We start from the raw sequence: 17350 nt of genomic DNA, 5'->3' as shown, positions 1-17350 counted from the left end.
AAACCCCAACATGGCCAAAGTTCATTGACCTTACATGACCTTTGACCTTGATCATGTGACCTGAAACTCGCACAGGATGTTCAGTGATACTTGATTACTCTTATGTCCAAGTTTCATGAATCAGATCCATAAACTTTCAAAGTTATGATGGTAGTTCAACAGATACCCCCGATTCGGCCAAAAATCATTGACCCTAAATGACCTTTAACCTTAATCATGAGACCTGAAACTTGCAAAAAATGTTCAGTGATGCTTAATTGCTATTATGTCCAAGTTTCATGAATCAGATCCATAAACTTTCAAAGTTATGATGGGAATTCAACAGATACCCCCACTTCGGCCAAAGTTCATTGACCCTAAATGACCTTTGATCTTGGTAATGTGACATAAAACTCATGCAGCATATATATTTAAATATCCTCTGATCTTGGATTTCAAGGGTGAAAGTTTATTCTTTATACTTATTTTGGTGTTGTTTAATCTTCTTGTACAAATCGTTGCATTTTGGCACCAAGATCACCAACCTGCGGTGTTTTATCTCAAGAGATACCATTATTATTATCTTATGTTAAAAAGGACATTGACCTTTGTCCTTCTTGAATTTTATGGTTGAATGTGCATTCTTGATGCTTAATTTTAAGAATCTGTGTATTTTGACACCAAGAACACCAACATGCACCGTTTTATCTCAGAGATACCATTATATGATATATGGTATATAAATGTATAAAAGGTCATCGACCTTTGGCCATAAATTTTATAAGTGAATGTGCATTCTAGGTACTTAATTTTATTTCATTTGATCTTCCTGTAAGAATCTGTGCATTTTGACACCATGATCAATAACCTGTACCTATCATCTCAGAGATACCATTATACAGTATGGTATATAATGTGAAAAGGTCATTGACCTTTGAAAGGCTTTGACCTTGAATTTTATCGGTGAATGTGCATTCAAGGTACTTAATTTTATTGGATTTGATATTCGAGTAAGAATTTGTGCATTTTGACACCATTATCACCAACTTGCGCCTTTCCATCTCGGAGATACCATTATACAGTATACATGAAAATGTCATTAACCATGACCTTGAAAAAACACTTTCCTTATTAAACCCGTATTTCTCCTAACTTTTTTGGGGGGTAAATGTTGACACCCATACCTCCTCAAATCAGTTGAAAAACCATTTCCAATAATTTTCTTCCAGATTGGCTATTTTGGGGTCTAATTTAGGGATACTACATAGTATTGTATTTCTATATGAATGGTGATTTTTATGAATTATTCTGTAGTCGTTTCTAAAGCCATCAATGCTGCTAAGGAATTGCATAATGCAAGCGAGACTGCCAGAGGCGTTCCACTTGTATTTTAAATGAGAGTTGGTGGGCCCTTATTTTTCAACACTTCGAGAAGTAAAAACGCTGTTTACAATACAAATCTTACACTTGTTGTTCAAATAAGTTTTTTCTTTTAATCTTTGAAAAGAAAATTTAATTCTTAGTATTTTACTTTCAATAAATTCAAAAATTAAACTGTAAGAACTGCTGTTAGGTTCACAAAATCGGCGTTAAAATAGACTACCTAAAACTTTGAGTAATAATATCATACTCACTTGAAATGTCGAAAACAAAAATGTCCACATCAATATTGAGATAAGTGTAAGTTGGTCTGTCTACGACAGCAATCCACATCTCATTGGTCTCTATGTAGATATCATCGTATAATTCGTAGTAGTAATATCCATAGATAGTTTTGATGATAGACTGTAGATCAGATGGATCACTACCTGTCCCTATTTGGATTTCATCACCATATTCCATATATAGATATTGGAACACGATTCGAAATCCATTCGTATTTGTTTGTAGCAAGGTTGCGTTGTAAAATCGTCTGATGTAGTTGTTTGATATGTAGAATGAATAGGATTCACCAGATTGCAGATATGTCGTTGAATAATCTAAGAAGATGTACAGGAAAAACACAAACAAACTGTTAAAGACTCATTACGACTAACATTCATTCTTATTTATCAACGCCATTGTGTCATTATGGATTCCCAGCTAGCACTTACAAGGAGTTGTAGTATCTATCAATCTTATATTGCAAAATGTTGATTTATATCTAAGAAATTGAGCGAGTAATTTTTATCAAACACAAATAGCCAGTTCGTAGTTCCTTTCTATAATCAAAAGATTATACGCATGATCAGAAGAAGGTCATTTGTACTAAAGTGACATGGTGCTTTAAAATCCGATGAGATAAGCACCAACTTTGATGTCTTGATTATTCATACATTCTTTTGAATTGTCGTTTTCATTTACATCCACAAAAAACAACAATGCTTCCACGAACGACTGGTATTTCACAGTTTGTCAAGTACACTGTGCAACATGCTAAGTTATGCATTCCTACATGTAAGTAGGAATGCAACAAATACCTTCATACAGTGTTCATTGGTGTGCTATTCTAGTCACCTGGTCTATTCAATTTCTTCATCCTGCTATGTAAGGCAAGCTTACGTAATATCTTGCTTTGAAATCTGCCTATCATGATGAAAGAAATGAAAGGTCATTTGACCAAAATTGCCCATGAAGTAACTACGAACTGGTCTATTTCAGTTTGATTTAATGTTTCGCAACTCTTTGTAAGACTACAGGTTCTGGGGTTGTTTCAAAAAGCTGTTCCCAAGTTAGGAGTGACTCTAAGAACGACTGGTCATCCTTTCTTACGCACTAAATCATCGCCAATAAAATATACCATTTACCACAAGGATCACCAATCGTTCTTAAAGTCACTGGTACCTGAAGCGCCTTTCACAATTGACGTACGACCATTTTCGATTTTTTGGCTGCGCTACAGGCTGCAACAGGTATTTATTGCTATTCATCTCATAAGATCGCACAGAGGATTTCACAAATGCAACAGCTGTCGTACAACAAAAGCAACGAGTCAACCCTGTTGCATGAGTAAATCGCATATGCTCGTATTGTGATCACATGCGAGTGTTGCCCAAGTGATTGAAAATGGATTCATAACAGCCTCAATAGTTGCACGACTGATTGTATGGTCCTGAGATTCGACGTGAGACAATGCGATTGCTCGTACGTTTGAATGAAACCAGTGCGAGTGTTCGTGTGATTGATGTGAGGTATATAGACCAATTCGAACTCAGAGGAATGTAATATAGCCGCCATTGCTTGGGGCTTCCAATGTGCTGTCAGCCAATCTGCAATGAGCTAAGTGGCATATGTAGGCCTACATATCCTTTTGTTTGAACGAGCTAATGAATTCAACCTGAATCATTACAGATTTATGTAACGATTAGCTATCCAACCTTCGAAGAATTTGATTTAAATCCGTATTCAGTATACGGGCTTATATGTTGAAGGAGGAATGCCCTCAACCCTATTTTGAATTGAATTGAATTTATTCTCATACTTCACAAGATAACAAAATAATAACATAATACAAGAAATACATTTTATTACATAGAAAATACAAATATAATGGCAGTAAATAAAGTGAAATATGAAGGAACCTGCATAAAAAGTATAGCTTGTAATGTCTGCAGGTTCCTTAAAGTAATTATGAAGTTCGTAAGGAGATCGGACACTAAAGAAAAATCAGACTACAAAGGAAAAGCCATAGATTAGCGCAAAACAATGGGGTTAAGAATTAGAGGAAAAATGGACAATGTGAAGTATAGCAGGGGAATGAGCGAAGAATGAAAAAAAAACTATATCACAGAATACCTTTAAAAAGGTACAAATCAAATACATTATATATATTCAGCCAGTGTGTCTTAACGGTGTCCATAACTGAACAAAGGAAATTATTTCAGTTTACATTCAAACATTCTAGTTTCTAGTTACATAAACAGCTAGTTATTCCGTTTGGAAGATTATTCCAAAGCCTTGGTCCTTCGAATACAATTGTTCTTTGAGCAAATAATGTACGAGTACGTTTTATTTCGGAAAAGATTTATCTTTGTTTTAAAAGACAAAAATAATTATGAACTTATTTTGCCCTTTTCATTTCGAGCAGATCATATTGCATATAACATTATATTTTCTGCCGTCTCTTTTATTAATTCTTAACTCCTATTTTGTAACACCGAGGAACGGTCGCATACATGCGAATGCAACGGTAAAGCAATGTTGTAAGCCGTGTTGCGATCGGTCTTGGAAAACGGTCTTACGGCCTATATATTATCGCACCCAGTCGCAAGACTGGTCTCTGTAGGTAGCTAGCACCTGTGCAAGTGTTGTACGACCTCCAGTCGACTAAATGCGACTACTTAATTGTGCCACCTCTTGCATCAAGTCGTACAACGTTGAACAACACTCACACGATGATCGCCCGACCGATGGTACGATCTGATGCGAGTGACTCGATCGTATTTGATCGCGTTTTGATTTTGAACATGTTCAAGGTTCATATGCGACCAGTCGCGACCACCTCGAGTTCGTGGGATCATCTACAAAAACTGCGAGTGCTCAGTCACCAAGAGATTGATTGTGCAACAAGAAGATTGTGAAAGCCCCCCCCCAAAAAAAAAAAAAGATCACGACCAGTGTCAGTGTCACAGCCATGGGGAGGGTGTGATTGACTTGTTGGTCCAGTGGCAACTTCTTAAATATAGAACTCAGACAAAGTAACAATGGAGACAATATTTTAAGGAAATTAAATTTAATCTAATTTCAATCTTCAAGTTCAAGTGTTCCTGGAACAACTACGTTACTTCAAAACATAAAATATGGAAAAGTAAAGAATTCGATATAAAGCAATCATCGAACTCAACAGAGATCATACCTTGCAATACAATCCAGCAATGCAACAATTAGCTATTCCTGATCAATTCATATAAATGATCAATATATCCAAGTATGACCAAACGGTTTACTTTGTTACTGCTTAAAGTCCAAAAGTTCTTTTATTTCTATATCTTAATTTCGTTATATTATGGAACCTGATCTGAAGAACTTCTTTGGAATATTGGAATTGAATCGCTGACCGTCTAACATGGCCGAAGTCCTCCGACATTCGCCTTGACTGACTGACTCAACTTGACTAGTGTAGACTTTACATCATACTGTAGTTTACATCGGGTTTACACCTCTGTGCTTGAGAAACGCCTTCACTCACTGGACATCATAACGTCGTCCTTAAACTGTCGACATCAACGTCAACATGGTCAACGTCTACGGGTTAACATCAACGGGGTTAACGCCATCTACAGATAATAAAATACCAAGGCATAAAAACTACCTATCCCTAACAAGACATAAGCTTCACCTTTATACTAAAATATCTAAAATCGCAGGAACAATCAAGAATATTCAGCCTCATGCTATTTCCATATAACTCCTGATTTCTAGTAACATGACAAGCAAATGTTAATACTAAGCAACGTCCATTGTGTAAAAGAACAATTAATATTTTTGACAATTAGGGATAATAATTGAACTTAAAAGAATATATTCTTTAAAATGTTTACAATAATATACCTCAGCTTCAAGTTAAATTACCTTTTAGTTATCTATAATCTCTTGATTCCACTGGAAAGCATACCTATGTAATACTACAAATGCGAATCAATCATTAATGATTTGAATGATTGTAATGTAGCCAAAACTTTGATTTCCTTCTTCATAAATATATCTCAACAATTTGCCGAATAAAACTATTACAAAGAAGTAACAATCCAAATTCACTTACAGTTTAACTGGTGACAAGAAAGCTTGGAAGACCGGAGCAGCCCATGTCCAGTACAGACAAATGTGGTGCAACATAGCTAAAAAACTAAGAAACTGCCACGCCTTGTTTCTAGATGTACAGCCTAAACATGCCGTCGTCGCCCGACCCTGTCGGCCTAGCTGATGCTACCAAACCCTAGCAGGCTAGCTGCTGCGGCTGCTCTTAGAGAGAACTCAGAGGTCTTGCCTCTCCGATTCCTAAGCTTCAAGTGACAACTATCAATTCTAAGTAGGGTTCCTCCCATACAAGAATTCCAATCTAAACCCAAACTACTTAAATATTGCATTCACCTGCTTACAAACAAAACCCTTGCAAGAAAACTATCTGAACCATCCTAGCAGTGAATAGGGATTAAAATTTAAAACTTGGAAGAGAGTCTATTTAAAGCTACCTTACACTGAGTTATGCAAGGTATGAAACACACAAATGAAAATGTGCCAACTGCACTGCATAGCTATGGACAAAAGGGAAAGATTCATGACCAAGACAAAATATTTGGGTCACTGGCATAGATAGGCATGACTTGTAACACGACCCCCCACTTTCTAGAAAATATTTCATATTTTTCTTCTCAAAATTACAGTCATTTCTATCTAAAGAAATCAAAACCTACTATACAGTATATATGCCTAAAGTTTTGATAATTTTCAATCCAATTAAGTCGAACATTAAACATGTTAAAGCATATATTCTCGACACCTTGTTGAGAAAATTACATATATCCTATATGGATAGAAAATTCTAACGAAATAAAAAATTTCGCCTGTCCAGTTTAATTTATCTGGCTATTCTGCTTAGAAAATCAGCTCCTACATTTTCTGAGCCTCGGATTGCTTCGATCCTAAACCTAAATGGTTGAAGTGACAAGGCCCACCTCATTACTCGACTATTTGTACACTTAGCCTGGTTGAGATAAGAGAGTGGACGATGATCAGTCTCTATAAGAAACTCCTTGCCTTCTAAATACACTTGGAATTTGCCAATTCCCCAAACTAAAGCTAAACATTCCCTCTCAATGGTAAAATATGCCTGTTCACGGGGTAAAAGCTTTCTACTCTCGTAGGCTAGAGGGTAGGGGAAGGCGGGGTAAGTTGTGACAGTTTTTGCTTTTTGCATGTTAGAATTAATATGATTAATAATCTTGACGAAAAAAGTACCTTGCCTTGAAATTTAACTCTTCTGAAATATTTTCCACCTATATATAACTTTCTATCCCCACACTGAAAGTCATCGTGACCTTTGAAAAAAAAACGATGTCAAATGGCTCAACTTGCCCCATATATGGGGTAAGTTTGAGCCACCTTCTGGGGTAAGTTGAGCCACAAAAACTATGTACAAAGTGTATGAGGGGGGAACCAGCATTTCAATTTTTTGTTTAAAGTCTTTTCACTTGCTAATTCTCTATAAATACTAACATCCTTTAAAGGGAAAAGAGCAGTCATGTAAATTTGCTCCTTTCAGCCAGCATTTCAATCAATTTTTATGGTTTTGTTTGTTTTTTTTAAGATACATTACCATAGGAATTACCATGGCTCAACTTGCCCCATGCTGTTTGGCTCAACTTACCCCAGTCCGAACTTAGTGCGATAATTTTGTATCCACACATTTATTATACATCCATCGTATAAAAGACTATGACAAGAAAGAAGATCCATACCTGTACTAATAATATTATCATGTCTTTATTATATTTAAAGACATGTGGGTTTATAAAGCACTTATCTATTTCACACTCTTTTTTACTTTTTTGGCTGAAATTCATATTTTTCCCTCTAAAAAACTACTTTTTGTTTCAAAGTTGAAAACAATATGGTGGGGTTAGGGGTTATGCTATGGGTCATCGATACATGACACCACCACAATGTCTGACTCATTCATTATTGGCCTGGGGCTGGTGGCTCAACTTGCCCCTATGCTCAACTTACCCCGCCTTCCCCTACTTATCATTATCATATTCTTGTAGCAACACTGCACCTACTCCGGTTGATGATGCGTCTGTACGCAAAATGAAAGGTTTATCTAGATCTGGCAAATTAAGGATAGGGGCTGAACTAAGGCACGCCTTTAACTTCTGGAAGGCTTCTTCCTCCTGTTCTCCCCAAGTAAGCTGGTTTGGCTTACGATTTTTGGTCAGATTTGTGAGCGGAGCTGCAATAGATGCAAACGCAGGTATGAACTTGCGGTAGTAGCTTGCAAGTCCAATGAAGGATCTAATTTCCTTATTGGTTTCGGGTCTAGGGGCAGTAAGAATTTTCTCTACCTTGTCTTGTTGAGGTTTCAACTTGGCCTCTTCTACTACATGTCCCAGAAATTCTACTTGTTTACAACCTATCTGACATTTGCTAGGTCTAGCTGTAAGACCTGCAATCCTTAGCCTAGCAAATAGTTCATGCAGAACTTGCAGATGCTCTTCCCAAGTACTTGTGTGAATAAGTACATCATCAAGATAGTTATGAACATTGGACATCCCTTGCAAAAGCGCACGCATGACCCTACTAAAAGTCGCGGGAGCGTTCACTAGCCCGAATGGCATAACACGGAATTGATAAAGTCCATTTGGACTTCGAAATGCAGTCTTCTCCTTCGCCTCTTGCGAAAGTGGTATTTGCCAATAGACCTTTGACAAATCCAGCTTGGAGAAGAACTTCGATCCTGAGAGATTAGCAAATATCTCATCTGGATTTGGTAATGGTTCAGCATCAAAGACTGTAATACGGTTAAGTAGGCGAAAGTCAATACAAAACCGATTACTTCCATCAGACTTCCTAACTAGAACTATGGGGGATGAATAGGGCGAGTCTGATGGTTCTATAACACACATTCTGATCATTTTTTTGTGTTTCTTCCTAAATTACATTTTTCATGGAATGAGGCACAGGATATGGTCTCTGCCTAATTTGGTCAGGAGAGGTGAGCTTCACCGAATGCTCTCCTAAGTTTGTCCTCCCTGGGACATCGGTCAGAACATCTTGAAAGCTAGTCAGAAGGGACTTTACCTGTCCTAATTTTTCCCTATTCAAATCGGCACTTAACGAAACATCCTTAATTGTTTCTGTAGGTTCAACGACCGGAAGTTGGATACCGAGTTTATGGGATATTGGTTCAGAGTCTACGACATGAGACATTTCCTGTCCTGATCCTACTCTAAATTCACTTTCATCTACAATGGTAGCCTGAGCACCAATTTCTTCTAGATTGCACTCAATATTTGACTGAGACCTTTCCTGACTTACATCTACTTCTCTTTCTATGTATTTCTTTAACATATTGGCATGGAACGTCTTCATTGTTCCATTTACATCTAGCCTATAGTCCTGATCACTTAATTTATGAACTACACTAAACGGTCCCTTCCATTGGAGCAGTAATTTATCACATGCATATATATATACATATATATATATATATATATATATATATATATATATATATATATATATATATGACTCATGAGACACAGACACTTATTTCACCAACAAATTAATGCGAGCGCGAAGCGCGAGCTGATTTTTATTTAGTATACTGGCAGCCTGTTTAGAACTGTTTGTAGTAACTCATGAGGAGGATACATATCTCATTACACAGATAGTACGAGTGCAGAGAGTGAGCTAAAATTTCTTTATATTCTGATCTGAAAGCTTGATATTCTAAGCATTTTTGGTACCAATGATTAAGATTGGTATCTAAAAGAAGAATAGATGCGAGCGCGAAGCGCGAGCTGAAAATTTTGATTTTTCAATCTGAAAAAATGACAGTTTAATGGCCTTTTTTTAAATAAAGAACAAGATATATATCCAAGAAAAGATGAATGCAAATCGAAGTAGTTCCTTTGAGGCTTTAAAATGAAAACGGGACATTTGCATTCACCTATTTAATCATGAGAAGTATGGGTTTTTGCTACAGAAATGATGCGAGCGCAAAGCGCGAGCTGAAAATTTTCATATTCCAATCAGAAAAGCAGGCATTTTGAGCACGATTTTAAATTAAGAACGAGTTGTGTATCTCATTCTCGCTTGCTGAACATTACAATTTTTTTTTTTGCCATATCCGGAATTATTGGGGGGGGGGGGGCAAAATGATATGTTTTCCCCCCAATATTTTCATTGGTGGGGCGATCGCCACCCCCCCCCCCCCCCCCAGGATCGATGCCTCTGATTGAGGCAATAGGCGTTTCTCCTCTGCAGTAAACCGATTTAATTGTTTCTTAAGCACTTGAGGATGAAAAAATAGATTTTCTTCTATCAGCTAAATTTAAATAAGTGCTGGCAAAGCAAAATCTATAAACTACGGGGTTTGCTAAATTCAATCACCCCTTTTCCATATTTTGCCAATTTATGGAAAAATCGATAAATCCGGAGCCCTCATTGAGGCAAAAAGATGTTTCTACTACTGCCACTTTTATTGTTTTAAAACCACTTGGAAACAAAAGAGTAGCCTTTCCTCTATCTGCTACGTATAAAGAAATGCTGGCAAATCAATCCTACATCATTTAGGGGGCTGCTAAAACCACCACACCCCTTTTGCGTATTTTGCCCATTTCTTGTAAAATTGTGGAGCCCCATTGAGGTAAAAGGCGTTTCCCTTTGCAGTAGATCACTTTTGTTCTTTGTAACCACTTGGAGATAACAATATTAGATTTTCCTCTATCAGCTACGTAAAAAGAAGTGCTGGCACAACAAACCCTACCTCTCAGGGGTTTGGCGAAGTCACCCATCCCCTTTCCATATTTTGCCTATTTATGGAAAAATCTATCAATTCGGAGCCCTCATTGATGCAAAAATGTTTTTTATATATATATCAAACCACTTTTATTGTTTCGTAACCACTTGGAGATAAAAAGAAGATTTTCTTTTATCAGCTACATATAAAGAAGTGATGGCTCAGCAAAGTCTACCCCCTCAGGGGTTCCATAAGTCTCCGCACCCATTTTGCCTATTTTACCCTCCTTATTTTATTTATAATTTATGGGAAAATCTGCCAATTTTGAGTCCCTATTGAGGCAAAACGTTCTTTCTGCTCTATAGCAAACCTCTTTCATTGTTTCCTAGGCACTTGGAGATTAAAAAAACTACAGTAAAGAAGTGCTGGCCGAGCAAAGCCTACCCCCTCAGGGGTTCCCGAAGTCTCTCCACCCTTTTTTGCTTATTTTCCCTCTTTCTTAAAACGAATCGCAGTTTTTGACCCCCCCCCCTATTCAAGCAAAAGGGAATTCTGCTATATGGTTATGTCACTTTTATTATTTAAACTTAAAGATGAGTAGGTTTAGTCTATCAACGCATCGTCCCCTTCCCTCTTTAGGGGTTCCAAATTCACAGATTTTCCCATAAATTGGCAAAATACGGAAAAGGTGTGACTTCGGTATATAGTTAAATAGTATAGTACAATAGGATGTGGCAGGTCTAATAGCTACAACTTATTTTTCTCTTGAACTCTGATATCGAGCAAGCAGCAAATGTCATTATTTTGGTGTACAACGTCACGTGACTAGCATATGATAGTTTCCATTCCTAGGCCCTTACATGTTAAACAATTAATACAGTCTAAACAGAATCGAATGTGTGCATTCAATGTTAATAGTAACAATTTTCTTGTAGTAAAAATCTTTGCTTACTGATATTTGTGATATAACAATAGTTTGAAGGAGCCAATGTTTATAGTATATCGAGGCCGGAATTGATATGATTTGTAATCGGGTCTGAGTACATAGTATACACTAGCGTCGTCTTCTACGTAAACTTAATGAGCAAATATGACCAAAATTACCCATTATGTTTATGCAAATTAGAACACATTCCCCTTTTCGGATTTCTGGGACTTTTAGTATAGTCTTCTTTGGACCTCAAATAAATGTTCTGCATTGGAATAAATTCTGTTGCAATTTGTTCCAAGTGAAAAGTTAAAATGACTGGACTAATTAAATGCAATATCAATTCGATGGACTGAATAATGATCTACATCTAAGCCTTAATTCACTAAGTTTTTCCTCACTCAATATGTACTCGGTTTGTTTGAAAAAAACACTTTCTTATCCATGTCATATTCTATTTTAGGTCCTGCATTTCGAATATCTCCAACTATCAGCCCTAATACATGCATGTATGGTGCGGGTGTCACGGGAAGGAATTTTGGACACGAAAAGCAGATCTGTAGGGCATGTAACCCCCCTGTAACACAAATCTTAGCATTGATTGTAGAGCAGTTTTCTACGTTTGATTCTATTGACTATAATGTACAATCAATCTTAAAAATCAAGTGTATGATTAAGCGTTAACTTTTGTGTTAGGGGACCCTAATATTAGCGTCCGTGAGAATTGCGAAAGGTGACAAGTGTCAAGCTCTACATACTAGACTGATCAGTGATGGTTTGCAACCAAGACATCGTGGTCGTTTAATATGCTACCTCGGATGACAACTACATCTAGCAATCAAACTACAGGTACCAATATAATTATCATACTTTCATCATTGTAACTTAAATAGATATAAATGAAATAAAAGAGTCAGGAATGCTTCTTTATTGACTTACTGCATGTCGATTCATCTTCATAGTGATCGCAATGGTACACTCCATCACACGGAACATCTAATAACACGCTCTTATTGCTCGTCGGGCAATTAAACAGGGCTGATAGGGAAGAGAAAGGTTGGAAGGAAAATCTTATGGCTAAATTAGCTAAAAATTCAGACATAGTATTATTCTAGGTCTACTGGTGTCTTGTTTGTTTTTTTTTAAATATAGTTATTACTCTTACCTCATTGGACAAGATTTTATAGTTTTAAATGATAATCAGTAAGCCCAGGGTTGCAAAGGGCTGTAAACTTTCAGGATATTTTTCGGGAATTTTCAGCTGTCCGAAATTTGGGGAATTTTGTTTTTTTAATAGGAACTGCTGATATTTTTTTCAATACAAAATTACCATTACTATTGTTCTAAATAATACTTTCAACGTGTGAACAATTATTCTTCATGCATTAAATGCTAAAGAGCCAAGAAACAAACTGTATTCTATATAATGCATGTACATTTGTACAATTCAACATGAAATAAACCAATCACATCCATGATCATTTTCTTAGTTTTTGTAAATGTCAATTGGTTTACATAAGGGGCTATCCCGAAAAGGTGGTGTGAGGGAAAAGAGTCAAATTAATGCACCTTTTCGAGGCAACAGTGCAGGGTCTTTCATGAGGCTTTGTTAAGCAGTTTTCTGGCCAATCATTTCCATTAAGATTATTAGGAGACGGGAGGAATTTAATTGAATTGAATTGGTATGGTTTATTGAAAAAAAATCAAACAGACAGCTCGCAGGCTGAAAATGTTCAATTTACAAGCAAAAAATCAACAGAGATGGTATAATTATACAATGGTGAGGAGAGCTGTATTTTCAGGTTTGGAATAAAATCTGCACAAATAATTAAGTTCATAACAAAAATAGCTATAATCATTTTTTTGGCATTTCAACAGCACACATATCCACTTTTTTAGGTCTTCAATGCACTCTTGTATTATCCAGGATAAGCTAGTTTACCAATTCCGGTACTCACAGCTTTTTAAGGAATTATTTTCTATACTATACCGGTACGGATTTACCTCACATGGGTTGAGTGTAGCACATTAATGGATTAATTGAAATTACACTTGGCTGGGATTTGAAACCCCGACCCTACATTTCAAAGTCTGGAATCTATCCACTGTACCACAATGCTCCATAATTCTAGACCCCCTCCGCCAGCAAACCATACACACAAATAAACAACTTGCACAGGACTACTTAGCACAGATTTACGTGGATCGCCCCACTCCTCCCTGTGCGACCAAGTAGCTCCACACTTGCGACCAACTCCACTCACACTAACCATTAAGCCATATAATTCTTTCTTTTGATATAAAATTTTACACGGAATCCTTTTACAATTCAGCATTTTCTACCTTTTTTTTCTTTTCACTATGTTTTTAAACTGGCTGGCAAATCACAACAGAGCATTATCCGCCTGGTCAATCCTTTCCAAATCATGTACAGTAATCCTAAAATTCAGACTTTTTTTATTATTCCCAACATATCTTGAAAATTCTTGACGATTCCCAAATATTCCACAAAATTCCTGTTTATTTTTACCACGAGAATTCCCAGGAATTTTACAACACTAGGAAGGCCCTACTCTATACTTGATATAAATAGTGAAAAGATTAAAGAAATTATACCATGTTGTTTTTAACACCTGTAGTACTTGTTTAAATAGTTTAGTTTTTCGAACCTTCACCAACAAAGTTCAATCTATAAGTTAAGCATGGTTATTTGAACTGTAAGTAATTAGTGTATAGATCGCATCGTAAACAGCTTTGTAATAAAGAGTTTTTGCTGCATAAGACTGCTCTTCAAAAAAAATACTAACTTGAAAGGTCGAAAGCAACGATGTTCGCATAAGCGCCACGATAGTTTTGATCCGGTTCTCCTATGGCAGCCATCCACATCTCGTTGGTCTCTACGTAGACATCATGAGCGTAGTATCTATATCCATAGATAGTTGTAATGACAGACTGTAGATCAGATGGATCAGTACCTGTCCCTATTTTGATTTCATCACTATAACCGATATATAAATCTTGCAACACGATTCGAAATCCATTTGTTTCATTTGTTTGAAGCAAGGTTGCGTTGTAAAATCGTCTGATGTTGTAGTATGGTATGTCGAATGAATAGGATTCACCAGGTTGCAGATATGTCATTGAATAATCTAAGAAGATGCAGAGAAAAGCACAAACAATAACCTGTTAAAGACTCGATACGACTGACATTCATTCTTATTTTTTTATGTTTGCCTGGTCGTCTATTGACCGCGCCATTTTTTTATTACCACATGCTAATAATTGTCTCTTGCAAGTAGTTGTAAGTAAAATTAACATCTTATTAAAAATTTTGTTATATACAGTATCTGTGAAATTAAGGGAAGTGATTTTATCAAACGCAATGTCAGTTTGATTTAAATGTTTCGCAATTCTGTGAGACTAGATTCCGGTCTACCATGTCTGTACACAAATAAATAGAACGCGATTACAAAGGACACTCATCCGGTTTTTTTTCCCTCTCACTCACAGCTACTATTATTATTTATGTTACATGTATGAATAATGACAATAATATTAATTGGCAGTTATATAGCGCTTTATCAATCTAGGACTATTCAAAGCGCTTCACAATTATTATTAACCGGTCACTGGATTCATAGCATTTCAAGCAGCCTATTAGGCACACACTTGCTAAACCAACCACTTTTAATAGCACCTGGGTGAGAGTGGCAATGCGTGGATTGACGCCTTGCCAAAAGGAGCTAGGCCATGGTGGGATTCGAACACACGACCCCTCTGATTACAAGGCGAGAGTCGGAACTGCTTCACCGTCATGATGATCATGTTGATGATGATGATGATGATAATGATAATAATAATGTGCTATATTCATATAGCGTTCAAAAATGCCTCTAATTTCTGCATACCATTACCCCGAATTTAGCAAGGCTACCCTAATTGTGTGCTTGAGCATACAAGGAATATCTTCAACCGGGTACCCATCTTCTACACCTGGGTGGAGAGTTGAAAATTTAAATAAACAAAGGACGCAAGTGTCATAATCGGAGTAGAGTTTACCTTTCTGATATTTGTAGGTATTTGCCTATTGTAATTATAACCAATATTTTGCACATCCGGCTGAAAGAAGCCAGAGCGATGGTCTTATATACGTTGCTCTCACCATGGACCTACTACGATAGGTCCATGCTCTCATGCACAATATGTGTCAGGCTCTAAATTACCAGATGATGGTAATTAGCAGTTTGCAACCAAACATTGTGGTTGTTTAGTATGTTATCTCGGATGACAACTATATCTGCCACTCAAAATATTGCTGAATCATTGTTACATAAATAGAAATAAATTAAAATTAAAAGTGCACAAGAGACAGAAATGCTTCTTTATTTGACTTACTGCATGCTGATTCATCTTCATAGTGATCGCAATGGTACACTCCATCACACAGGACATCTGATAACACTTTCTTATTGCTCACTGGGCAATTAAACAGGGCTGATAGGGAGGAGAAAAGAGAGGAGGAAAATCGTAGGGCTATATGAACACAAGAACTCGGACATTGCATTATACTACATCTACTTGCATCTACATGTTTGTTTTCTGTAACCTCATACCTCCGTGGAAAGGCTTTATTCTCACAGGTTTTATATTTTTTAAATGAGAGTTGGAAGCCCTTGTTATTCTATACATCATATAAACGTAACAACGCCCTTTACAATAAGAACTTAACAATAGTTGTTTAAAGAAGTTTTCTTTTTTATATTAATTTGTTCTTTGGGACTAGTGCCCCCACAACTGCCACATTAAAAGCCATAATCAAATTAATAGTACAAACTTTTACATCGAGCCAATTAAATATGAATTTATACTATTCTTAAATCTGTCCATGTTATGAGCTGAATATGTTGGGAGGAAGAGAATTCCTCAGCCGAGCCGTCCTTGATATATTGATGAAGAAAAGTGTTTGACTCTGGGACAATGAATTTGTAGTGGTGGGCAGCTGCAGTAGAGCGTGTCAGATAGACATTGGGGCCAAGTGGAGTTCCAGACAACTCAAGGGATGGTTTCAGGAAGAAGTGACAGTAGAAGCTCCAGAGACGGAACATTTCTCCGGTGCTCAAGTGGATAAAGTCTAACCTTGGAAAGGTCTTCAGTTCTCAGGAGGAGTGCTTTCCCCGTAATCTATCAGGCATGTCAGGAGGTGCGAGTACCTGCTTTAGCCCAATATCGAACGGGTGTGCTCCATTAAGGACATTATTTTAATCTTTAACAACAAGGTTTAATTTTTTTTTTTCAAAAAATTCAGCATGGTTTTTTAAACTGTTAAAAATTATTGTAACTTTCAAACCGTAAGCAGTGTTGCATATACAAAAAAAATCTGTGAAATTTTTAGTAATAATATCATACTTACTTGAAAGGTCGATAGCAACGATGTTCGCATTAATGTAATAATAGGCGTAATCCGGTCCTCCTATGGCAGCCATCCACATCTCATTGGTAACTACGTAGACATCAGCGTGGTATCTAGATCCATTGATAGTTGTGGTGACAGACTGTAGATCAGATGGATCAGTACCTGTCCCAATTTGGATTTCATCACTATAACCGAGAGAGAAATATTGGAACACGATTCGAAATCCATTCGTATCATTTGTTTGTAGCAAGGTTGCGTGGTAAGATCGTCTGATGTAGTTGTATGGTATGTCGAATGAATAGGATTCACCAGGTTGCAGATATGTCATTGAATAATCTAAGAAGATGCAGAGAAAAACACAAACAATAACCTGTTAAAGACTCGATGGCCCGAATTCACAAAGGTGGTTTCGTTTGAAACCATGGTTTTTAGAAACCGTGGGTTTTAGAAACCATGGTTTTTGAAAAACCATGGTTTCCAAAATTTGGTATTCACAAACGATGGTTTCTAAAACCCACGGTTTCAACAGTGGTCTCAAATGAAACCATGGTTTCAACAGTGGACTCAAATGAAACCATGGTTTAAACCGTGG

The 17350-nt window shown here is 36.8% G+C and overlaps 1 protein-coding gene across 1 annotated transcript in view; it reads right to left on the bottom strand.

Annotated features, from left to right (window-relative positions):
- LOC121425285 overlaps nt 1–17088 on the bottom strand; it is an 80845-nt gene extending 63757 nt beyond the window's left edge. The window contains exons 1-5 of the mRNA XM_041621311.1: nt 16756–17088; nt 15741–15839; nt 14153–14494; nt 12285–12383; nt 1614–1958 (exon numbers count right to left, since the gene is read on the bottom strand). Of these exons, the coding sequence (XP_041477245.1) occupies nt 1614–1958; nt 12285–12383; nt 14153–14494; nt 15741–15839; nt 16756–17086 (1216 nt within the window). The 5' untranslated portion in view covers nt 17087–17088. The remainder of the gene's footprint in view (nt 1–1613; nt 1959–12284; nt 12384–14152; nt 14495–15740; nt 15840–16755) is intronic.
- Nucleotides 17089–17350: the final 262 nt, after the last annotated feature.

This window comes from Lytechinus variegatus, chromosome 12 (assembly GCF_018143015.1).
Source record: "Lytechinus variegatus isolate NC3 chromosome 12, Lvar_3.0, whole genome shotgun sequence".
Classification (NCBI taxonomy): Eukaryota; Metazoa; Echinodermata; class Echinoidea; order Temnopleuroida; family Toxopneustidae; genus Lytechinus; species Lytechinus variegatus.
Note: the sequence above shows the minus strand (reverse complement) of the source record. Positions and strands in the feature narration are given on the sequence as shown.